This window comes from Lepisosteus platostomus, chromosome 4 (genome assembly GCF_059453375.1).
Source record: "Lepisosteus platostomus isolate fLepPlt1 chromosome 4, fLepPlt1.hap1, whole genome shotgun sequence".
Lineage (NCBI taxonomy): Eukaryota > Metazoa > Chordata > Actinopteri > Semionotiformes > Lepisosteidae > Lepisosteus > Lepisosteus platostomus.
The window spans coordinates 8,571,882-8,596,034 of record NC_142614.1 but is presented as its reverse complement, the minus strand read 5'-3'; the positions used below and the strand labels follow the sequence as shown (position 1 = coordinate 8,596,034).

At 49.6% G+C, this 24,153-nt stretch overlaps 4 protein-coding genes and 1 pseudogene across 6 annotated transcripts; all 5 read right to left on the bottom strand.

The window, feature by feature from the left end:
• Positions 1–205: 205 nt before the first annotated feature.
• LOC148672440 (zona pellucida sperm-binding protein 4-like) lies at positions 206–2,518 on the bottom strand (annotated as a pseudogene). The gene is made up of 10 exons (XR_015935622.1): positions 2,463–2,518; positions 1,953–2,125; positions 1,690–1,877; positions 1,515–1,612; positions 1,302–1,429; positions 1,035–1,224; positions 799–947; positions 647–722; positions 442–564; positions 206–362 (listed from the first exon to the last, which is right to left on the bottom strand). The product of XR_015935622.1 is annotated as a zona pellucida sperm-binding protein 4-like (transcript).
• A 1,392-nt stretch (positions 2,519–3,910) lies between these two features.
• Positions 3,911–5,968, bottom strand: LOC148672439 (zona pellucida sperm-binding protein 3-like). The gene is made up of 9 exons (XM_088627263.1): positions 5,606–5,968; positions 5,414–5,532; positions 5,235–5,338; positions 4,959–5,136; positions 4,760–4,877; positions 4,552–4,637; positions 4,364–4,482; positions 4,149–4,274; positions 3,911–4,062 (listed from the first exon to the last, which is right to left on the bottom strand). Exons 1-9 carry the CDS (start codon positions 5,966–5,968, stop codon positions 3,947–3,949), a joined length of 1,329 nt encoding a protein of 442 aa, XP_088483389.1. The 3' UTR covers positions 3,911–3,946.
• A 5,719-nt stretch (positions 5,969–11,687) lies between these two features.
• LOC148672438 (zona pellucida sperm-binding protein 4-like) lies at positions 11,688–13,650 on the bottom strand. 2 transcript variants are annotated; one of them, XM_088628163.1, is made up of 9 exons: positions 13,435–13,650; positions 13,172–13,359; positions 12,997–13,094; positions 12,781–12,908; positions 12,514–12,703; positions 12,279–12,426; positions 12,127–12,202; positions 11,923–12,045; positions 11,688–11,859 (listed from the first exon to the last, which is right to left on the bottom strand). In XM_088628163.1, exons 1-9 carry the CDS (start codon positions 13,646–13,648, stop codon positions 11,708–11,710), a joined length of 1,317 nt encoding a protein of 438 aa, XP_088484289.1. In that variant the 5' UTR covers positions 13,649–13,650; the 3' UTR covers positions 11,688–11,707. The 2 variants fall into 2 exon arrangements, with proteins under 2 accessions (XP_088484289.1, XP_088484290.1); XM_088628164.1 differs by having other exon boundaries at positions 11,688–11,844.
• Positions 13,651–15,735: 2,085 nt separating this feature from the next.
• On the bottom strand, positions 15,736–17,809 carry LOC148672437 (zona pellucida sperm-binding protein 3-like). The gene is made up of 9 exons (XM_088627262.1): positions 17,433–17,809; positions 17,241–17,359; positions 17,062–17,165; positions 16,785–16,962; positions 16,586–16,703; positions 16,378–16,463; positions 16,189–16,307; positions 15,974–16,099; positions 15,736–15,887 (listed from the first exon to the last, which is right to left on the bottom strand). The coding sequence occupies exons 1-9, from the start codon at positions 17,793–17,795 to the stop codon at positions 15,772–15,774; spliced, it is 1,329 nt and encodes a 442-aa protein (XP_088483388.1). The 5' UTR covers positions 17,796–17,809; the 3' UTR covers positions 15,736–15,771.
• A 4,122-nt stretch (positions 17,810–21,931) lies between these two features.
• LOC148672436 (zona pellucida sperm-binding protein 4-like) lies at positions 21,932–23,892 on the bottom strand. The gene is made up of 7 exons (XM_088627261.1): positions 23,825–23,892; positions 23,027–23,154; positions 22,760–22,949; positions 22,525–22,672; positions 22,373–22,448; positions 22,168–22,290; positions 21,932–22,088 (listed from the first exon to the last, which is right to left on the bottom strand). Exons 1-7 carry the CDS (start codon positions 23,890–23,892, stop codon positions 21,952–21,954), a joined length of 870 nt encoding a protein of 289 aa, XP_088483387.1. The 3' UTR covers positions 21,932–21,951.
• Positions 23,893–24,153: the final 261 nt, after the last annotated feature.

Below are 24,153 nucleotides of genomic sequence, written 5' to 3'. Positions count from 1 at the left end.
ACACTGCTCAAGCAAGTAGAAATCAGGGCTAGGATAAAAAGAAGGGATTACACGGATTAGCTAAATGTGGAAAGGAAGCTTAGCTGGCTGTCAAAAACCTAAGCAGATCCACATCTTTCCCGAAGAAACAGCCAGGAATCTAGCAGCTCACCAGCACTATGATAGTCCCAAGGAACACACTAAAACAATACTAAACCACAATAAGTAGAGATCAGTGCAAATCCTTTATTCACACTCCATGCACAGCTTGGTATTCTGGATCTGAGGTCTAGATCTCCACACAGCCACCAGCACCAGAGCAGAGACCACAAGCACAGTGGAGGCAGCAACTACCAGCAGCCCATAGCTCAGGAACCGAGGTGCTGTGGAGAGAAGAGCTTTAGTCAGTGGTCAGACACAGGGAACAGGATCAGACACTCAGCCTCCAACCCCCTCCCTCACCTTCAAGATGGGAATCCACTTGAGCCAGAGCTGGAAGCTCGGATCCAACCAGGATCACTTCCCCACTGGACACCAGTGCCGTTTCTCTGGAGGAGTCCTGTGCCACTTGAGCAACAGCTCTTCCTGCAAGAGGAAGGGACACCAGCATGAGGAAAGGATACACAGCTGACTGGCACACACAACTGCCCATCCCAAGAGAACTCACTCCTCCTGCCACAGGTGGGCACACAGCGCTCAGTAGCAGTCGGCTGGCACACTGCCGCACTACAGTGGATGAACACCTGGAGAGAGCACAGCAAGGGTCACTGCACAGCACAGGACCAGCCACCACCTCCTTCCCCACAAGCTGCTCCCTACCTTCTCCATCAGAGGCACCTGAGAGGCAGGATCCACAAAAGTGAACATCTGAATCATGAAGCGCTGGTAGTGCGTTGGGTACGGCAGCCCTGAGGAGCCGCCCACATGGGTTCAAGGTGGTCTGGTAGTTGTCACCTCTGTAGGGACACCTGCAAGGACAGCAACAGGGAGGGTGAGCCCTGCCACAAGGGGACACTACAGAGACAAGCCAGTCGGAGCCACAGGGGTCAGGTTACCCAGCAACCAGAAGGCTCCAGCTGGGCTGGCTGAGAGGACTGGGAGTGGAAGTGGCCCAGCAGTCCCCCAGGGTCAGGACAATGTTGGGGTCAGCCCTGTTCAAGATGTGGACCTCCACATACACAGGATCTCGCAACACCTTGGTCACAGGGTAGTCCAGGTCACTGTAGTAGGAGTCATACAGCTCTCCTGAGGACAAGAGCAGCAGTGGGGTTCAGCAGAAGCCCCACACACTCGGCTCACACAGCCCAAGGCCGGACAGCTACCTCTTGCAATCCTGAGCTCCACACGGAGAGGTCCTGGAGACACTGCCGGAGGGGGTGGGGAGACCGTGTAGACCACAGCCCGCACTGGAACAAGGTCATCGTTTGCATACCTGCACTGGAAGAACAGCCTGGAGAGAGAAGCAGGCAGTCATGGGATCCAGACAGGACCTGGCAAGACCAGAACGCTCTGGGAAGCAGCAGCTGCTCACTCACTTGTAGAAACTGTCCCTTGTGATGGAGCCAGCAGGTCCCCCAATCACAGCAAATGTTGAGGACATCATGTTCTCATACACCACAGCACCACCTTCAGTCTAGAGGAAGGGCACATGAACAAGGTCAGGAACCACTACAGCAGCAACACCCTCAGCTGAAGGATCAAGCCCCTCACCTTCATGCTGGTGCCACAGGCACTGACTGGGAACTGGAACATGGCAAAGCCAGCAGTGGTGCCAACAGGGCCACAGGGGGGACTCCTGCCCCCCTGCAGGCTGACTGAACCCAGGCTCAGCTGAGGGCTAGTGGCATTCCTGGACACGACCACCACAAACTGACCATCCCTGGTGCACTGGACAGTCACTGGAGGAAAGCAAGAGCTGGTAAACCAAGCCTGTTAAGCTCATCATAGAAGACGCTCAAGATCCCAAAACCCACCTTCATTCCCATAGTAACAGCTATTCCGGCTGGTCGGATCAAAGCAGCAATTCTTAGCTTCACAGTCACTTTTACTGATAGTCAAGTTACCACATGCTATCTTATCACTGTCATTAACCAGGCACTTCTGAACCTGAGCTACAGACCAATCCAACGCCAGCAAAAACACCACACTGCACTGCACTGCACTGCACTGCACTGCACTGCACTGCACTGCACAACCCCATCCTCCCTCTGATCATGAACTTCTCCATCGTGAAACTCGCCGAGGAATGGCAAACAAGCTGCGCTCAGCTCCTGAAATACTCGCTGCGCCCTGATTGGCTGAGGGCAGCGATTGGAGGGCTGTAGGGCCGGAGCGCGCGCACGAGGATTTCGGACACTCAGAGGGTCGTCAGACTCAGCTGATTAATCACGGAGCGTTCTGTTCGACTGGAACGAGCTATCACGCGGGTTAGACTAATGTATCTGACTCAAAACTAATTTATGGCGTCTGTTAGTTAGGCTTACCATATTTTGTTTTTCAAGATAGAGGACGGGGGGACGATCATCGACACTCGACACATGCCTCCAAAGTAATGAATCTTTATTACGTTTTCTAATCAAAAAAGCAATTTAAACTCTCTAGTTTTTATTAATCTTCTTAGTAAACTTTTAAACACTTGCAGGGATGCTCTTTCTCTTCCATTTTGGCAAACAAGGAAAAAAAATATAGCCCTATTTTTAAAAGGTTTCTTTTTTCATTTTAACACAAAAGTCTTAACGTCTGAGAAAAAGATAGGACTTCTCCTAAATGATCAATTTGGCTCTACCTTTATTTCTATAATTCATTTATAATCGATCGTCAATTAATTTTCTAGGCCAGGCGTTTAATTTATTTACGTTCATTTGAATTGAAAAGACGCAGAGTACATTATACTGCGTTTTTGCGCTGTATTACTAAACATCGTTTTTACAGAATGAATCGTTTTGCTCATTACTCTCCCCAACGAGCAGAAGAGTGAGATGTAAGAATATTTCAACATGAATTCGTCCACTGGTTTGGCGCGAATGTTTTCTTGAAAGAGCGCTAGAAAAACACGCGGCGGCTGTGACAGGGGCCAGGCGACTCCCCCGGCCAGCGGAGAAGGTTAAAGCCGCGAGTTCAGCGTTTTGTGCTGAAACCCCGGGGGAAGACTGGGTCGACAAAACCGCTAGAATACCGGGTCTCTCCCCTTGTGAAAGAAACATTCATTTCCTTGTGACCGGTTTAAAGCTGGATAATACGATACCCGTTTGTGAGTAAAATGCTACTGCTCCTGGGAAGGGCAGGAACAATCGCTACCAGCACAGACGAGAATCTCGGTCCCTAGCGTCCCCATGTAGTTTCACGGAAATTCCTACATTTTAATCCCATATTCTACGGCCTAAAGGGAGAGTGATTCGTCCAATATACATACACAGTACACAAGGGTCTTTACTAGTTTCTACACCGATCTCTGATGTACAATAGTCCTCTAAAGGTATCTATGATAGACCTCCAACCATTTATGTATAGTGATCAAATACATTAGAATCTCATTCTAGACAAATTAAGGACCACATTTAATAGCTGTATGTTCAACATCTTTCCCCCCCCCCCAATAGAAAAAGAGCCCTAAAATCCTCTCTCCAAGGATACGTTGCAGGAGCACTTGTGCCATCTCCTCTAGTAGAACTCTCCTCCAGGCAAGCTTGAAAGGGTAACTATTGTTCCCCCCTGATTTTATGTCTCTGCTCTTCTGCCATTGAGCAGATACTAAGGAACAAGTCTGAGACTCCCACAGGAACCTGAACAGCTGGTGTTCTTCCAAACAGCAGGAGGAGTCTGCTGGAGGAGCTGTAAGAAGAGTGGCCATAGCCTTAGACAGCACAGCATTCATACCCAACCCATACAGATCCCCCCTCCAGCACAGCAAGAAGCAGCTCATGACAAGAGACCCTTTGCAACCAGTTTATTGCTCATTCACATCAAGTCAGTTCATGGGTTTGTGTTGCTTCCTCCTGTGCAGGACTGTCCCCAGCAGAGCAGCAGAGACCAGCCCCACCGCAGTCACCACACCAGCCAGGATCACAGCCTCCACAGGCAGGCCTGGAAAGAAAGCACAGAGGAGCCTCACCAAGTGGGCACTGCCACAGAGAGGGGCCAGCTGACATGACAGCACCTCCTGCCAGTACCTGTGGCTTTGCCCTCCTCTGCTCTTAGCTGGGAGCTCTGGCCTTCTGCCTCCACTGGCCTCTCAGCAACCTGCTCTTGCAGCACAAACACAGGACCAACAGTGGCATCAGCTTCCCACTCAGGAGCTGCAACAAGAGCAGGACAAGCCTGGCTGTAGACCCCCCACTTTCCTGAGGAGATCCATGCCATGAGCAGCAGAGCAGAGGTGCCTTACCCCCTGTAGAAGCCAGGTCCCTCCTGCTCCTGTCACCCCAATACCTGGATCGTATACTTGGCACACAGCTGGAGTCACAGCAGCTGCAGACCTGGTCACTCCCATCCACTGATCTCCACCTACAGCAGGGACACGGGTCAGAGCAGCTCCCTCAGCTGGACACAGCAGCCCCCTGCCTCCTCACTGACCTGCTGCCCTCAGTGTAGCAGTCCTTGTTCAGGGAGTCCACACTCTGGGAAGCAGGAGTCACCTTCAGGTGGCAGGTGATGTAGATCTGCCAAGAGCACGAGTGGATCAAGCTACACCCAGGCCTCCATCTTGGGCTTGTAATGGAAATGCTGTTCCACAACCCTCACAAACCCATGAAAGCAGAAGGTACCAGGATCAAGTACTCACTGAGCTCCTGGCATCCTGATAGAACCTGAAGGCATCCAGCTTCATCTGCAGCTTGGTGTCCTGGGTTCTTAGCATGAACTGCGAGCTGGAGCCTGTGGATTTGGCATCAGTCAGGCACCTGAAAGGAGAGAAGGCAGTGTAGAACTGGAGAGACGGCAGGCAGTGTTCACTAGCTCAAGCCACCCGAGGTCACACCCACCCTTTGTTCTCAATGAAGGAGTAGCTGGGGGTGGAGGTCTGGTCAGGGACCAAGGTGGCCACGCAGCTGTCCACAAAGAGCCGAAGGGGCTGGTGGTTGGCCTGGGTGACGGAGGCTTCGATGTTCAGGACGTCCCCCAGGTAGAACACATTGGAGGACCTCTGGGAGCGCCAGTCATCTGGATGGGAAAGGAACCCCAATCTCAAGCACAGACCCCATCGATCCAACTGCACTGCCTGTACAGTCACACCGTGCTTCATCTCAGGGGAGACCTACCATTCATGAGGCTCAGAGAGAAGCCCAGCAGATCCTCAGCAGACTTGGTGGAGGTGTAGGGGACCCAGGTGGGCTTCAGGGCATTGCTGCTCACATTGTGGAGCCTAGCAGACAGGAGGCAGGTGTCAGCAGGGAGTCAAGCTCCAGGCAGTCAGCCCTGCTGCTCCTCCAGGACTCACCTCATGTAGTGACACTCGATACCCACAACAGCACCATTCGTTCTCACTATGGGGGTGTTGGCCAGCGGCTTCGGGGTGTAGTTGAGAGAGAAGCTGTACACCAGTTGCTCATCCACGGTCTAGACAGATCACAGATCCAGTCACCCAACAGCCGAGAACCGGAAGCAGCCCAACCACAGAACCACTTCTTACCTGCAGCACACTGCGACACGCCTGCAGCTCAGCCTCGAAGATCAGGAGCTGCGCCGCAGTGTCCTGCCTGGTGACCGCACAGTCTCCCAGGCTGAGATCCGAAGCGTTGATCAGCTGCCCGGTGCTGAACAGGTCTGTCTTGACCTGCACCACGATTGTACTCTCCCCACACTGCACCGACACAGCCCGGATAACCTGCTGCTTCTGCTGCCGTGGCAGCAGAGGCGAGTCCAGAAAGGCGACCCCCTTGCGCCTGATGCCGGATTGGACGTTAGCCCGGGCACGCCATTGCGCAGCATCACACAGAACTGCGAGGAACAGCAAGGTCAACAACTGAAAGGAAAGACCACTAGAAAACCACATCTTGAAATGAAAACAACCCACAAAACCACGATACCTGCTGTTTGCGAGCTCCTTCCTTTTAAAGCCACCGAGACTATCGCGCGTGATGACGTTCAGGCTCGTAGAGTGAAGATTTTCACGAGGACCCGAACTCTGTCAGCTCACACGCAGGAGGACAGGATATGGAATCCAACCCGTGGAAAAGCCAGTGTAGTTATATAGTATTGTATAATACAATGAATATTATAAAGTAGGATCTTCGCTATATTTTGCGGTCACGGTATCTAATAGTTCCTGTTACAGCTGTTGCTTCTGACAAGATGTACAAAATAAATAAGATAAGAGCTAATCCTGAAACGTCTGAATTTACATAAATTCTAAGATTAATATTGAATTAAAACTGTGAATGTCTCTTTCTGCCAAAATGACCATTGTATAGTTACAGTCTTGTAAATGATAAAACTCCTTCTTTATTTTCGTTCGAATGTTCTTCTGCTTCGCCGGTTAATTTGGAGGAAAAGCGCTGGGTGAACGATTTCAAGAATTAAAAGCCGAGAAAGGGAGAAACTCGTCGTGATATTTCCTTCTCCGGATCTGTGTGCAGTGCAGACACGCTTTGTCCCAGCGAACATGTCGGACGCGCGCGGAGCGCAGACAACTGTTCTCACACCTTCCGATTCAGGAGTGAAACAGGCGCCTGGCGTTGCTGCTCTTTACATTAGCAGCCGCGCTTGATCGTTTGCAACAGATTGAAAACGGGCTGCACGCATGCTTCTCTGTTAGCACTGCTTTGCTGAAGCTCTGGGGTCCTGGGTTCGATTCGTTGTGGGGTTTCTTCTGGAGGAGTTTGCAAGCTCTCCATTTTCACCCCACCGTCCAAATACTGCACGTGCTGTCACGGTGAACGGCCGGACTAACTCCCCCCCGCACGTCTGATGGTCCACTGTGTGTCGGCTTAGGAACCGGCTGGTCTCCACTTTCTGTTGGGCTCAGTGCTTTCAAGTTCTTTCATGTAGACGAGCTGTTGAGAAATCCTACTAATTATTAGTTTTTCTTGTGACACTCAACTGTGCATCGCCCATTTTTCTTGCTTAAGCCTGTATTTTACACACAAAAGAAACATGCGTAGCGTCATAGGAATTGTGTAATACATCTATAGATTTTCTCACATTTTTATCCTGTACAATGTTGCAAGGGAAGCTGAAGCCTATCCCAGCAAGCAACAGGCCCAAAGTGGGGTACACCCAGGATGGGACACCAGTCTATTGCAGTGAATATTGGAAGGTAGTGTTGTTTTTTTTTAATGTATCAATAAAACAATGAATTTCTGATACAGTGGGGGTGTTACAGACGTATGCCTAGCTTTACTGTTTCATGTTTCCATGCTATGTTTCTTCTGTAATAGTGCGTCTTCCTGACTACATAGTTTTAAATCAGCACTGCTTCTACGACAAACCAAGCTCTTCGATGTCAATCATGCGTCACATTTCCAGTTTTGATTTTCTTTCAGATATCTGCTTGAGCATGTACTGTGTCCTCCAGAATTATTGGCACCCTTGGTAAAGATGAGCCAAAAAGGCTATGAAAAATGTCTTTGTTGTTCATCAGCTTGATCTTACACTGAAAATATGAGAGAAATCTAACCTTTCGGTGAGGTAAAACTGTTCAAAGAAAAAAAATCCTTTTAAAAAACAAACATTTTTCTCAAAAACACACGTGTCACAATTATTGGCACCCCTCCCTTTGCCAGGATAACAGCACTGAGTCTTCTCTTATAATGCTGGATGAGGTGGGAGAACACATACTGTATAAAGGGATCTGAGATCCTTCAGAGTCCTTGGTCCTCGCTTGTGGACTCTCCTCTTCGGCTCACCCCACAGCTTGATTCTGTGGTCAGTGAACCATTTCTGTGTGGGTTTGGATCATTGTCCTGCTGGAAGATCCAACCACTACCCAGTCTTAGCCTCCTGGCAGAGGCAGCCACATTTTGACCTAAAATCTCCTGGTATTTGATGGAGTCCATGATTCCATGTATCCATCCAATCTGTGGGGATGCAGATCTCCCGCAGACGCAAAGACGCAGTGGCAGGCTGGTTGCTGTGCCAATCAGCGCTCTCTGGCTCTGTGCCAGGCAGTGGTGCTGCTTGCGACGTAGTGAGAGAGATTTCTACTGAGATGCTCTAGCAGTGGGCTCTCTGAAGTCCGGCTAGCTAGTTCTGGCTTACTAGCAGAGTTTGTGCACAGGAGAAAAATGACTGCGGGTCCCAGCAGGTCAGGAAGAAGACCGGTCCGTGCCTGATGAAGCGCTAGTTCTGAATAGTGATTCAGCTGTCCACGAGGCTTGCTGCTGATGCTAACCTCGGGTGGATCCTTTGGTTACACGCTGGCAACCTCCGTCCTCGACTCTTAGAACAAAGGAAAGTCCTGCACTCGGACACACTGGCCGTTACGTGGTGGTCCAGGCTGAGTCTGAGGATGTTCAGGTGGAGCCCTGAGGCTGAATGTCCAGCAGGCACGCTGCGAGAATCTCCTGCGCTTCCCCAACTGTTCTGCCCTGCAAACCGTTCCCCAGGGGCTCCGTGTTGCCTCTTTTTACCTAGAGGAACTGCAGGTTGTTCATTGGTTGAAAGTTTCATGGGCATCAGAGATCCACGTGAGGTTAACCTGCCCTACCAGTTCCGGATTGGCTGATGAGTAACCATGCCCTTAGGGTCGTAAACCAACTTTGAATCAGACTCTCCCTTGAAATCTCAGACTTTAAGGCGCCAGAGATGAACAGTTATTAAGTTTGCTGGAGAATATCAGGAATTGGGAGTTGCTCCTTATCAGGACACTCTATCAGCTAGAACAGTGGTTCTCAAACTCTGGTACGTGCCGCCAGGTGGTAAGCCATATGACCCTGGAACTGTGTTGTGTGCGCTGAAAAATCGGGATGGGTTTTCATATTTTTTATTTTAATACGTGTCCAATACGCAGCCTACGTACTACGGTACAGCGCGCGCTAATTTGAGTGGACACAGAGTTATGATGTAATTCTATACCGCTCTATAGGAATGCATGCTATGAAGTAAGTGACCAATTGTATTTAAAAAAAGCTATCTCCACCAAATAGGGAGGTAGGAGAACGTGCGTGATCTTGGAACACGCCAATCTTGTAAGCATGGGAAAGCGTGATAGATAACAGAAAAATATATAAGAACTGTTCTGGGTTAGTTTGAGAAAAATACATCAGGTATCTCTGTTTCGCATCCATGCGCTTGAAGGAAAAACTTCTGAGATGGACTTCTGACTGCCTTTAAAGGGGAAATGGGAAATATTTCTCCAACAGCGCCACATTCGTCAACAATTGATTGAAAATGAATACCTCGCAAAAATCAAGTATTATGTCCTGGCTGAAAGGAATAGACACCAAGAGTAATGAGGCCAGCTCCGACAGATCATGCACACCTGTTGAGATTGAGGAGGATTATACATCGGCCACCGACAAACTCTGCTGCTGAACCTGCTAGTGTTAGCAAGCGTCGGAAGATGGCTACAAGGCGGTACGATCCAAATGATCTAAATTTGGGATTTACTTACACCGGGACAGAGGAAGACCCAAGACCACAGTGTGTCGTGTGCTGTGAGATTCTCAGCAATGGAAGCATGAAGCCAGCACTTTACTACGAAGCATGCGCTCTTGAAGGATAAGCCTGTTGATTTTTTTCAAAGGAAACTTAAAGATCTGAAGCAGCACAAGTCCACCATAACAAACAGTGCCACTCCAATTTCCAAAGCCCAAGAAGCATCTTACTACTCAAGCTTGCGGATCGCTAAAGCAGGTAAGCCCCACACTATCGGTGAAGAACTTTGTTTACCATTGGTAAAAGAGCTGATACTTATTACGTGTGGAGAAAAAGCTGCTAAACAGCTCGACCTGGTGGCCCTTTCGAATGACACAGTCACTCGCAGAATTATTGATATGGCAGATGATGTCAAAAGTACGCTGATAGAGCGCGTTAAGATGAGCAGATTCTTTTCACTGCAATTAGATGAGTCTGTAGATGTCGTCAATTTGGCAGATTTGCTTGTTTACGTTAGATATGAGTTTGAGGGCATGTCGCATGAGGACTTTCTGTTCTGCGAGCCGCTACCAACAAGAACTACAGGAGAGCACATATTTCAGCTTCTGAATGAATTTATTGAAGAGAATGGCATTGACTGGAAAAAATGCGTCGGAGTTTGTACAGACGGTGCTAGAGCGACGACAGGCAGACACAGCGGTGTAGTTGCACGAATTAGAAGAGGTTGCTCCAGATATGAAGTGGACGCACTGCAGCATCCACCGCGAGGCCTTGGCCGCCAATAAAATGCCTGAGGATTTGAAATCCGTGTTAGACTCTGCTGTCAAAGTTGTGAATTTGATCAAAGCTCGACCAATGAATTCACGTCTGTTCAGTGTGCTTTGTAATGAAATGGGCAGCGAACATGTGCAGCTTTTTCTACATACTGAAGTGAGATGGTTATCAAGGGGCAGAGTGCTCACGAGGCTCCTTGAGCTGCACTCTGAGGTACGGATGTTTTTGCATGACCAGCAATCTCCCTTGGCAAGTCTATTTGATGATCCAGTGTGGCTGGTAAAATTGGCCTACCTGGCTGATATATTCTCATGTTTGAATGAGCTGAATCTGGGTCTGCAGGGCTTCTCTTTAACAATTTTTGATGTGTCTGACAAGATCACTGCTATGAAGAAAAAGCTGCAACTGTTTGTTAAAATCAACGCATGTGATGCGTCTGCTTTCCCAACTCTGGAGAACCATCTGCACACATATGGTGTGGAACTTGATGCTGCTGTTCGAGATGTGATTGCAGTGCACCTCTTCTCATTGAAAGAACAGGTCTCAGGGTATTTTCCAGTTGAGGCCACACCAGAGTGGATCAGGAACCCCTTTACTGTTGATGCCGAAAGAATACCCAAGAATCTCTCCTGTGCTGAGCAAGAGAAGTTGCTCGAGTTATCAGCTGATGTGACTCTGATGTCAGAATTGAAACGACAGTCACCGTTGCATTTCTGGATCCAAAGACAGAGTGAATACCCAGCCCTCTCATTCAAGGCTGTGCAATTTTTGATGCCTTTTGCTACTACCTACCTTTGTGAGAAAGGCTTCTCTGCAATCAAGACAAAGTACCACAGCAAAATGGATGCTGAGCCAGATCTGCGGTTGAAGCTCACTGCCCATCGTCCATGACATTGGGAGGCTTTGCCAAACTAAACAAGCTCACCCCTCTCACTGAAATGGGAAGTGCTCAGTGTTATTTGTGTTTCCATTTTTATGTGTATGTGAGAGTGTGCACATGCCCTCATGTTGGTCATTGAGATTTTCTGTGGTTCCTATGGGAAGATGACTTGGAGGTGGTACTTGGTCCAAAAAGTTTGAGAACCACTGAGCTAGAAAAACCTTACTTGTTAACCACATGGAATGGCCTCTCTGTATCAAGCACCACTGAGATGAAAGAGAGAGGGACTAGCAAGGGAGCAGAAAACTTAATTGCGGTATTTTAGTAAGCCTTGCCGCTACAACACCGATCAGCAAAATGTGGAAAGGGTGTCAAAAACCTAGACAGATGCACTTGTTCCCTGAAGAAAAAAAAAAACAGGAAGCTAGAAGCTCACCAACACTAACATACCAGATGGAGGTATCGACACCACCCCTATGATATTCACAAGGAACACACTAAAACAATACTAAGCCACAATGCGTAGAGATCAGTGCAAAGCCTTTATTCACACTCCATGCACAGCTTGGCATTCTGGATCCGAGGTCTAGATCTCCACACAGCCACCAACACCAGAGAACAGACCACAAGCACAGTGGAGGCAGCAACTACCAGCAGCCCATAGCTCAGGAACTGGGGTGCTGTGGAGAGAAGAGCTTAAGTCAGTGGACAGACAGGGAAAAGGATCAGACACTCAACCTCCATCCCTCCTTCCTCACCTTCAGGATGGGAATCCAGCCGATCCAGAGCTGGAAGCTCAGACCCAACCAGGATCACTTCCCCACTGGACACCAGCGCAGTTTCTCTGGAGGAGTCCCGTGCCACTTGAGCAACAGCTCTTCCTGCAAGAGGAAAGGACACCAGCATGAGGAAAGGATACACACAGCTGACTGGCACAACTGCCCTGTCCCAAGAGAACTCACTCCTCCTGCCACACATGGGCACACAGCGGTCAGTAGCGGTCGGCTGGCACACTGCTGCACTACAGTGGATGAACACCTAGAGAGAGCAGAGCAAGGGTCACTGCACAGCCCAGGACCAGCCACCACCTCCTTCCCCACAAGCTGCTCCCTACCTTCTCCTTCAGAGGAACCTGAGAGGCAGGATCCACAAAAGTGAACATCTGAATCATGAAGCGCTGGTAGTGCGTTGGGTACGGCAGCCCTGAGGAGCCACCCACAGGGATCAAGGTGGTCTGGTAGTTGTCATCTCTGTAGGGACACCTGCAAGGACAGCAACAGGGAGGGTGAGCCCTGCCACAAGGGGACACTACAGAGACAAGCCAGTCGGAGCCACAGGGGTCAGGTTACCCAGCAACCAGAAGGCTCCAGCTGGGCTGGCTGAGAGGACTGGGAGTGGAAGTGGCCCAGCAGTCCCCCAGGGTCAGGACAATGTTGGGGTCAGCCCTGTTCAAGATGTGGACCTCCACATACACAGGATCCCGCAGCACCTTGGTCACAGGGTAGTCCAGGTCACTGTAGTAGGAGTCATACAGCTCTCCTGAGGACAAGAGCAGCAGCGGGGGTCAGCAGAAGCCCCACACACCCGGCTCACACAGCCCAAGGCCCGACAGCTACCTCTTGCAATCCTGAGCTCCACACGGAGAGGTCCTGGAGACACTGCCGGAGGGGGTGGGGAGACCGTGTAGACCACAGCCCGCACTGGAACAAGGTCATCGTCTGCATACCTGCACTGGAAGAACAGCCTGGAGAGAGAAGCAGGCAGTCATGGGATCCAGACAGGACCTGGCAAGACCAGAGCACTCTGGGAAGCAGCAGCAGCTGCTCACTCACTTGTAGAAACTGTCCCTTGTGATGGAGCCAGCAGGTCCCCCAATCACAGCAAATGTTGAGGACATCATGTTCTCATACACCACAGCACCACCTTCAATCTGGAGGAAGGACACATGAACAAGGTCAGGAATCACCACAGGAACAACATCCTCAGCTGAAGGATCAAGCCCCTCACCTTCATGCTGGTGCCACAGGCACTGACTGGGAACTGGAACATGGCAAAGCCAGCAGTGGTGCTAACAGGGCCACAGGGGGCACTCCTGCCCCCCTGCAGGCTGACTGAACCCAGGCTCAGCTGAGGGCTGGTGGCATTCTTGGACACGACCACCACAAACTGGCCATCCCTGGTGCACTGGACAGTCACTGGAGGAAAGCAAGAGCTGGTAAACCAAGCCTGTTAAGCTCATCATAGAAGACGCTCAAGATCCCAAAACCCACCTTCATTCCCATAGTAACAGCGATTTTGGCTGGTCACATCAAAGCAGCAATTTTTAGCTTCACAGTCGCTTTTACCGATAGTCAAGTTACCACATGCTATCTTATCACCGTCATTAACCAGGCACTTCTGAACCTGAGCTACAGACCAATCCAACGGCAGCAAAAACAACACAATGTACAACCCCATCCTCCCTCTGCTCATTGACTTCTCCATCGTGAAACCCACCGAGGAATTGCAAACAAGCGGCGCTCAGCTCCTGAAATACTCGCTGCGCCCTGATTGGCTGAGGGCGGCGATTGGAGGGCTGTAGGGCCGGAGCGCGCGCACGAGGATTTCGGACACTCAGAGGGTCGTCAGACTCAGCTGATTAATCACGGAGCGTTCTGTTCGACTGGAACGAGCTATCATGCGCGTTAGACCAAGGTCTCCGACTCAAAACTAAATATGTGTGGCATCTATTGCTTCTTTTAGTGATGACCTCGTCTCGATCCCTGAATGACTTGTTGTGTTTAGCCAGACGTAGCTCACACGATGCGATGATTGCCGCTTTCCCTCTTGTATTAGGCCTCGTGAAATCCGACTGCCGCTAGCTGAGATTTTTGTTTTCCACTTTTCTTTTTACTTTTAGCTAACTCGCTATTAGCGGGAGAGTGTGCAGTTTTGAAATGTTGTTCTGTATTTCCCTTTTTCGCGTAGACTCTAGCATTGCAGATTAGATATCATGCGGGTTAGACAAATGTATCTGACTCAAAACTAATTTATGGCGTCTGTTAGTTAGGGTAACCATATTTTGTTTTTCAAGAAAGAGGACGGGGGGACGAACATCGACACTCGACACATGCCTCCAAAGTAATGAATCTTTATTACTTTTTCTAATCAAAAAATCAATTTAAACTCTAATTTGTATTAATCTTCTTAGTAAACGTTTAAACACTTGCAGGGATGCTCTTTCTCTTCCATATTGGCAAACAAGGAAAAAAAATATAGCCCTATTTTTAAAAGTTTTCTTTTTTCATTTTAACAAAAGTCTTAACATCTGAGGAAAAAATGAGGACATCATAACTTTTGCAATCAATGAGGACGTCTCCTAAATGATCGATTTGGCTCTACCTTTATTTCTATAATTCATTTATAATCGTCAATTAATAATGTTCTATGCCAGGCGTTCAATTTATTAACGTTCATTTGAATTTTAATTGAAAAGACGCAGAGTACATTATACTGCGTTTTTGCGCTGTATTACTAAAAATCGGTATGCTCATTACTCTCCCCAACGAGCAGAAAAGTGAGATGTAAGAATATTTCAACATGAATTCGTCCACTGGTTTGGCGCGAATGTTTTCTTGAAAGAGCGCTAGAAAAACACGCGGCGGCTGTGACAGGGGCCAGGCGACTCCCCCGGCCAGCGGAGAAGGTTAAAGCCGCGAGTTCAGCGTTTTGTGCTGAAACCCCGGGGGAAGACTGGGTCGACAAAACCGCTAGAATACCGGGTCTCTCCCCTTGTGAAAGAAACATTCGTTTCCTTGTGACCGGTATGAAGCTGGATAATACGATACCCGTTTGTGAGTCAAATGCTACTGCTCCTGGGAAGGGCAGGAACAATCGCTACCAGCACAGACGAGAATCTCGGTCCCTAGCGTCCCCATGTAGTTTCACGGAAATTCCTACATTTTAATCCCATATTCTACTGCCCAAAGGGACAGTACCCAGTGGGCAGTGATTCGTCCAATATACAGTACAGCGAAAATACGGCTATACGTAAATATACTGTAACGCTCTCGGCTGGGTCTTTACACCTATCTTTGATGTACAATAGTCCTCTAAAGGACTCTGTATGCTGGATCTCCAACCATTTATGTATAATGATCAAATACATTAGAATCTCAATCTAGACAAATTAAGGACCACATTTATACATCTAAGGTATGCCTTTAATAGGTGTATGTTCAACATCTTTTCCCCCCCCCAATAGATGAACAGCCCTAAAATCCTCTCTCCACGGATACGGTGGAGATGGCACAAGTGCTCCTGCACTAGTAGGACTCTGCTCCAGGAAAGCTTGAAAGGGCAGCTATTGTTCCCCCCTGATTTTATGTCCCTGCTCTTCTGCCATTGAGCAGATACTAAGGAACAAGCCTGAGACTCCCACAGGAACCTGAACAGCTGGTGTTCTTCCAAACTGCAGGAAGAGTCTGCTGGAGGAGCTGTAAGAAGAGTGACTATAGCCTTAGACAGCATTCATACCCAACCCATACAGATCCCCCTCTCCAGCACAGCAAGAAGCAGCTCATGACAAGAGACCCTTTGCAACCAGTTTATTGCTCATTCACATCAAGTCAGTTCATGGGTTTGTGTTGCTTCCTCCTGTGCAGGACTGTCCCCAGCAGAGCAGCAGAGACCAGCCCCACCGCAGTCACCACACCAGCCAGGATCACAGCCTCCACAGGCAGGCCTGGAAAGAAAGCACAGAGGAGCCTCAGCAAGCGGGCACTGCCACAGAGAGGGGCCAGCTGATGTGACAGCACCTCCTGCCAGTACCTGTGGCTTTGTCCTCCTCTGCTCTTAGCTGGGAGCTCCGGCCTTCTGCCTCCACTGGCCTCTCAGCAACCTGCTCTTGCAGCACAAACACAGGACCAACAGTGGCATCAGCTTCCCACTCAGGAGCTGCAACAAGAGCAGGACAAGCCTGGCTGTAGACCCCCCACTTTCCTGAGGAGATCCATGCCATGAGCAGCAGAGCAGAGGTGCCTTACCCCCTGTAGAAGCCAGGTCCCTCCTGCTCCTGTCACCCCAATACCTGGATCGTATACTTGGCACACAGCTGGAGTCACAGCAGCTGCAGACCTGGTCACTCCCATCCACTGATCTCCACCTACAGCAGGGACACAGGGTCAGAGCAGCTCCCTCAGATGGACACAGCAGCCCCCTGCCTCCTCACTGACCTGCTGCCCTCAGTGTAGCAGTCCTTGTTCAGGGAGTCCACACTCTGGGAAGCAGGAGTCACCTTCAGGTGGCAGGTGATGTAGATCTGCCAAGAGCACGAGTGGATCAAGCTACACCCAGGCCTCCATCTTGGGCTTGTAATGGAAATGCTGTTCCACAACCCTCACAAACCCATGAAAGCAGAAGGTACCAGGATCAAGTACTCACTGAGCTCCTGGCATCCTGATAGAACCTGAAGGCATCCAGCTTCATCTGCAGCTTGGTGTCCTGGGTTCTTAGCATGAACTGCGAGCTGGAGCCTGTGGATTTGGCATCAGTCAGGCACCTGAAAGGAGAGAAGGCAGTGTAGAACTGGAGAGACGGCAGGCAGTGTTCACTAGCTCAAGCCACCCGAGGTCACACCCACCCTTTGTTCTCAATGAAGGAGTAGCTGGGGGTGGAGGTCTGGTCAGGGACCAAGGTGGCCACGCAGCTGTCCACAAAGAGCCGCAGAGGCTGGTGGTTGGCCTGGGTGACGGAGGCTTCGATGTTCAGGACGTCCCCCAGGTAGAACACATTGGAGGACCTCTGGGAGCTCCAGTCATCTGGATGGGAAAGGAACCCCCAATCTCAAGCATAGATCCCATCGACCCAACTGCACTGGCTGTACAGTCACACCATGCTTCATCTCAGGGGAGACCTACCATTCATGAGGCTCAGAGAGAAGCCCAGCAGATCCTCAGCAGACTTGGTGGAGGTGTAGGGGACCCAGGTGGGCTTCAGGGCATTGCTGCTCACATTGTGGAGCCTAGCAGACAGGAGGCAGGTGTCAGCAGGGAGTCAAGCTCCAGGCAGTCAGCCCTGCTGCTCCTCCAGGACTCACCTCATGTAGTGACACTCGATACCCACAACAGCACCATTCGTTCTCACTATGGGGGTGTTGGCCAGCGGCTTCGGGGTGTAGTTGAGAGAGAAGCTGTACACCAGTTGCTCATCCATGGTCTAGACAGATCACAGATCCAGTCACCCAACAGCCGAGAACCAGAAGCAGCCCAACCGCAGAACCACTTCTTACCTTCAGCACACTGCGACACGCCTGCAGCTCAGCCTCAAAGATCAGGAGCTGCGCCGCAGTGTCCTGCCCGGTGACCGCACAGTCTCCCAGGCTGAGATCCGAAGCGTTGATCAGCTGCCCGGTGCCGAACAGGTCGGTCTTGACCTGCACCACGATCGTACTCTCCCCGCACTGCGCCGACACAGCCCGGATAACCTGCTGCTTCTGCTGCCGTGGCAGCAGAGGCGAGTCCAGAAAGGCGACCCCCTTGCGCCTGATGCCGGATTGGACGTTAGCCCGGGCGCGCCATTGCGCAGCATCACACAGAACTGCGAGGAACAGCAAGGTCAACAGCCGAAAGGAAAGACCACTAGAAAACCACATCTTGAAATGAAAACAACCCGCAAAACCACGATACCTGTTGTTTGCGAGCTCCTTCCTTTTAAAGCCATCGAGACTGTCGCGCGTGATGACGTTCAGGTTCGTAGAGTGAAGATTTTCACGAGGACCCGAACTCTGTCAGCTCACACGCAGGAGGACAGGATATGGAATCCACCCCGTGGAAAAGCCAGTGTAGTTAAAGCGGAGGAAGATCGCGGAGACTAATTTCTCCTGAGCAGACTGCTGATTGTTTACAATGAATATTATAAAGTAGGATCTTCGCTATATTTTGCGGTCACGGTATCTAATAGTTCCTGTTACAGCTGTTGCTTCTGACAAGATGTACAAAATAAATAAGATAAGAGCTAGTCCCGAAACGTCTGAATTTACATAAATTCTAAGATTATTATTGAATTAAAACTGTGAATGTCTCCTTCTGCCAAAATGACCATTGTATAGTTACAGTCTTGTAAATGATAAAACTCCTTCTGCTTCGCCGGTCAATTCGGAGGAAAAGCGCTGGGTGAACGATTTCAAGAATTAAAAGCCTAAAACGGGAGAAAGGGAGAAACTCGTCGTGATATTTCCTTCTCCGGATCTGTGTGCAGTGCAGACACGCTTTGTCCCAGCGAACATGTCGGACGCGCGCGGAGCGCAGACAACTGTTCTCACACCTTCCGATTCAGGAGTGAAACAGGCGCCTGGCGTTGCTGCTCTTTACATTAGCAGCCGCGCTTGATCGTTTGCAACAGATTAAAAACGGGCTGCACGCATGCTTCTCTGTTAGCACTGCTTTGCTGAAGCTCTGGGGTCCTGGGTTCGATTCGTTGTGGGGTTTCTTCTGGAGGAGTTTGCAAGCTCTCCATTTTCACCCCACCGTCCAAATACTGTACGTGCTGTCACGGTGAACGGCCGGACTAACTCCCCCCCGCACGTCTGATGGTCCATTGTGTGTCGGCTTAGGAACCGGCTGGTCTCCACTTTCTGTTGGGCTCAGTGCTTTCAAGTTCTTTCATGTAGACGAGCTGTTGAGAAATCCTACTAATTATTAGTTTTTCTTGTGACACTCAACTGTGCATCGCCCATTTTTCTTGCTTAAGCCTGTATTTTACACACAAAAGAAACATGCGTAGCGTCATAGGAATTGTGTAATACATCTATAGATTTTCTCACATTTTTATCCTGTACAATGTTGCAAGGGAAGCTGAAGCCTATCCCAGCAAGCAACAGGCCCAAAGTGGGGTACACCCAGGATGGGACACCAGTCTATTGCAGTGAATATTGGAAGGTAGTGTTGTTTTTTAAATGGTCCAATAAAACAATGAATTTCCGATACTTGCACACCCTTTTCAAATCACATTTTTTAATGCAAACTTACAGTGCCCTCCAGAATTGTTGGCACCCTTGGTTAAGATGAGCAATAAAGGCAATGAAAAATTCTTTGTTGTTTATCAGCTTGATCTTACACTGAAAATATGAGAGAAATCTAACCTTTCGGTGAGGTAAAATTGTTCAAAGAAAAAAAAATCCTTTTAAAAAACAAACATTTTTCTCAAAAACACACGTGTCACAATTACTGGCACCCCTCCCTTTGCCAAGATAACAGCACTGAGTCTTCTCTAATAATGCTGGATGAGGTGGGAGAACACATACTGTATAAAGGGATCTGAGATCCTTCAGAATCCTTGGTCCTCGCTTGTGGACTCTCCTCTTCAGCTCACCCCACAGCTTGATTCTGTGGTCAGTGAACCATGTCTGTGTGGATTTGGATCATTGTCCTGCTGGAAGATCCAACCACGACCCAGTCTTAGCCTCCTGGCAGAGGCAGCCAGATATTGACCTAAAATCTCCTGGTATTTGGTGGAGTCCATGATGCCGTGTATCCTAACAAGATTCCCAGGGCCTTTGGAAGATAAACAGCCCCACAACATCACAGATCCACCACCACACTTCACAGTGGGGAGAAGGTTCGTTTTCTGCATGACCTTGACTCTTTTTATGCCAAACCCACCTCTGGCGTTTGTTGCCAAAATGCTCTATTTTTGTCTCATCTGACCATAGAACCCGTTTCCAATCAGAGTTCCAGTAATACTTCGCAAACTCCAGGCGCTTACTTTTGTGGTTTGACGACAGCAGGGGCTTTCTTCTGGCAAGCCTTCCAAATGGTTTGTTGGCACAGAGGTGGCGTCTAATTGTAGTTTTGGAGACTTGGTGACCCCAGGATGCAACCAACTCCTGCAATTGTCCAACTGTGATCCTTGGAGAAAGTTTTGCCTCACAAACCATCTTCTTCACTGTGTGTGTGGGCAAAATACACTTGAGTCCTCTCTCAGGCAGGTTCATCAGAGCTCCGGTTGTTTGAAACGTCTTAATGATTGCCCTTATAGTGGAGATGGGTATTTTCAGGTGTGAAGCAAGTTTTATAACCGTTGCCCGATTGATGAAGGTCTGTCTCATTTAATTTTTGTGTTCTCTGGTCTTCCCCATGTTGATGGATGACTGAGGGTGTTTGTCCTGCCTGTTACCTCATATTTATACCGCAGTGAAACAGGAAGTCAAGGATGACCACTTAAGAGTTCCTAAAGACTCAGGTGTACTTTAAAAAGGTCAAATATGAATGGGAATATATGTCAATTAGATTTTGCTCTTAGGAATTTCTAGGGATGCCAATAATTGTGACACCTGCGTTTTTGAGAGAAAAAATTAAGGCTTTTTTTCCTTTGACTAATTGTACCTCACTGGAAGGTTAGATTTCTCTCCTATTTTCAGTGTGAGATCAAGCTGATGAACAAAGATTTTTCATAGCCTTTATTGCTCATCTTAACCAAGGGTGCCAATAATTCTGGAGGGCACTGTAAGTTTGCATTAACAATTCTGATTTGAAAAGGGTGTGCAAGTACCATTTGTTACCCAGCAACATTTGAAAAGGGTCTGAATACTTCTGCAAGGCACTTTGGCTGCTTTCAGGGACACAGACAAGCAGTAGCGGATTCTTAGTAAGGTCTCTGGTAAAGAACTGCCAGCCACTGACAATGACTGTTGGAAGTAATGCACAGACATTCCTGCCCCCAGCGTTCATCACAGGCATTTCGTTTTCACAAGATGACATGATACACGATGCACCGACCTCGTGGTAAAACATTAAGGACCGGGACTGGTCTGGATTTCAGGCAGCCCATTTGCTTAAGGTGACCGAGTGAGGGAACTGACCAGGGTCCTGAAGTGCTCCAGCAGGCAGCATTAATCTAGCTCTACCTACTCAGTCAAGAATAAAAGGCAACAGGTTAATTAGCAGCCCACTTCCAGCTCTCACTACTGACAGGAGTATTTCACTACAAGACCACTGCTCTTGTGACTCAAATTTGTGAACAGGCACTAAACGGACAAGTCCTTACAGATTGATAAACCCATCATCTACAGGCCAAGCAAAACCCTCGAGCTGGGAGCAGGGGTGTAGCCTAGATGGAACTAGAGAAGAAAGCCCAAGTACACCCCAGCAAGCTACAGTTCTTCAAATTGGAGAGGTGCCCCTATGCTGGCAGGACAGCCAGTTAGAGCACAGGCCCACCCAAAAATCAATTCCTGGCTCCACCCCCAAGTGTAAGCACTTGAACATGAAATTTGGAAAACACTGATCCCCACTGAGAGTCTTCCAGCTTCTTCTGAGCATGCTGGAAGAGCTAAAGCAAGCAAATGCAGGCACATAGGATGTAAACAAGGGGTGATGCAATTGTGCATGACTACACATCCACACAGTAAGATTAAAGAGAATGATGGAACTCTCCCAAAATCAGTACACTGTGGGAAGAGAGCTCACAAGAAGGTAGTGGAGAGGGAATACAGAAGAGCGGGGATTGATACTGAAAGCCACAGGGACTGGAAGGGGCATGAGGGAGGTGGTATATAGCCATGCTTGTCTGTTCTTTAACAACAGACACTGCTCAAGCAAGTAGAAATCAGGGCTAGGATAAAAAGAAGGGATTACACGGATTAGCTAAATGTGGAAAGGAAGCTTAGCTGGCTGTCAAAAACCTAAGCAGATCCACATCTTTCCCGAAGAAACAGCCAGGAATCTAGCAGCTCACCAGCACTATGATAGTCCCAAGGAACACACTAAAACAATACTAAACCACAATAAGTAGAGATCAGTGCAAATCCTTTATTCACACTCCATGCACAGCTTGGTATTCTGGATCTGAGGTCTAGATCTCCACACAGCCACCAGCACCAGAGCAGAGACCACAAGCACAGTGGAGGCAGCAACTACCAGCAGCCCATAGCTCAGGAACCGAGGTGCTGTGGAGAGAAGAGCTTTAGTCAGTGGTCAGACACAGGGAACAGGATCAGACACTCAGCCTCCAACCCCCTCCCTCACCTTCAAGATGGGAATCCACTTGAGCCAGAGCTGGAAGCTCGGATCCAACCAGGATCACTTCCCCACTGGACACCAGTGCCGTTTCTCTGGAGGAGTCCTGTGCCACTTGAGCAACAGCTCTTCCTGCAAGAGGAAGGGACACCAGCATGAGGAAAGGATACACAGCTGACTGGCACACACAACTGCCCATCCCAAGAGAACTCACTCCTCCTGCCACAGGTGGGCACACAGCGCTCAGTAGCAGTCGGCTGGCACACTGCCGCACTACAGTGGATGAACACCTGGAGAGAGCACAGCAAGGGTCACTGCACAGCACAGGACCAGCCACCACCTCCTTCCCCACAAGCTGCTCCCTACCTTCTCCATCAGAGGCACCTGAGAGGCAGGATCCACAAAAGTGAACATCTGAATCATGAAGCGCTGGTAGTGCGTTGGGTACGGCAGCCCTGAGGAGCCGCCCACAGGGATCAAGGTGGTCTGGTAGTTGTCACCTCTGTAGGGACACCTGCAAGGACAGCAACAGGGAGGGTGAGCCCTGCCACAAGGGGACACTACAGAGACAAGCCAGTCGGAGCCACAGGGGTCAGGTTACCCAGCAACCAGAAGGCTCCAGCTGGGCTGGCTGAGAGGACTGGGAGTGGAAGTGGCCCAGCAGTCCCCCAGGGTCAGGACAATGTTGGGGTCAGCCCTGTTCAAGATGTGGACCTCCACATACACAGGATCTCGCAACACCTTGGTCACAGGGTAGTCCAGGTCACTGTAGTAGGAGTCATACAGCTCTCCTGAGGACAAGAGCAGCAGTGGGGTTCAGCAGAAGCCCCACACACTCGGCTCACACAGCCCAAGGCCGGACAGTTACCTCTTGCAATCCTGAGCTCCACACGGAGAGGTCCTGGAGACACTGCCGGAGGGGGTGGGGAGACCGTGTAGACCACAGCCCGCACTGGAACAAGGTCATCGTTTGCATACCTGCACTGGAAGAACAGCCTGGAGAGAGAAGCAGGCAGTCATGGGATCCAGACAGGACCTGGCAAGACCAGAACGCTCTGGGAAGCAGCAGCTGCTCACTCACTTGTAGAAACTGTCCCTTGTGATGGAGCCAGCAGGTCCCCCCAATCACAGCAAATGTTGAGGACATCATGTTCTCATACACCACAGCACCACCTTCAGTCTAGAGGAAGGGCACATGAACAAGGTCAGGAACCACTACAGCAGCAACACCCTCAGCTGAAGGATCAAGCCCCTCACCTTCATGCTGGTGCCACAGGCACTGACTGGGAACTGGAACATGGCAAAGCCAGCAGTGGTGCCAACAGGGCCACAGGGGGGACTCCTGCCCCCCTGCAGGCTGACTGAACCCAGGCTCAGCTGAGGGCTAGTGGCATTCCTGGACACGACCACCACAAACTGGCCATCCCTGGTGCACTGGACAGTCACTGGAGGAAAGCAAGAGCTGGTAAACCAAGCCTGTTAAGCTCATCATAGAAGACGCTCAAGATCCCAAAACCCACCTTCATTCCCATAGTAACAGCTATTCCGGCTGGTCGGATCAAAGCAGCAATTCTTAGCTTCACAGTCACTTTTACTGATAGTCAAGTTACCACATGCTATCTTATCACTGTCATTAACCAGGCACTTCTGAACCTGAGCTACAGACCAATCCAACGCCAGCAAAAACACCACACTGCACAACCCCATCCTCCCTCTGATCATGAACTTCTCCATCGTGAAACTCGCCGAGGAATGGCAAACAAGCTGCGCTCAGCTCCTGAAATACTCGCTGCGCCCTGATTGGCTGAGGGCAGCGATTGGAGGGCTGTAGGGCCGGAGCGCGCGCACGAGGATTTCGGACACTCAGAGGGTCGTCAGACTCAGCTGATTAATCACGGAGCGTTCTGTTCGACTGGAACGAGCTATCACGCGGGTTAGACTAATGTATCTGACTCAAAACTAATTTATGGCGTCTGTTAGTTAGGCTTACCATAT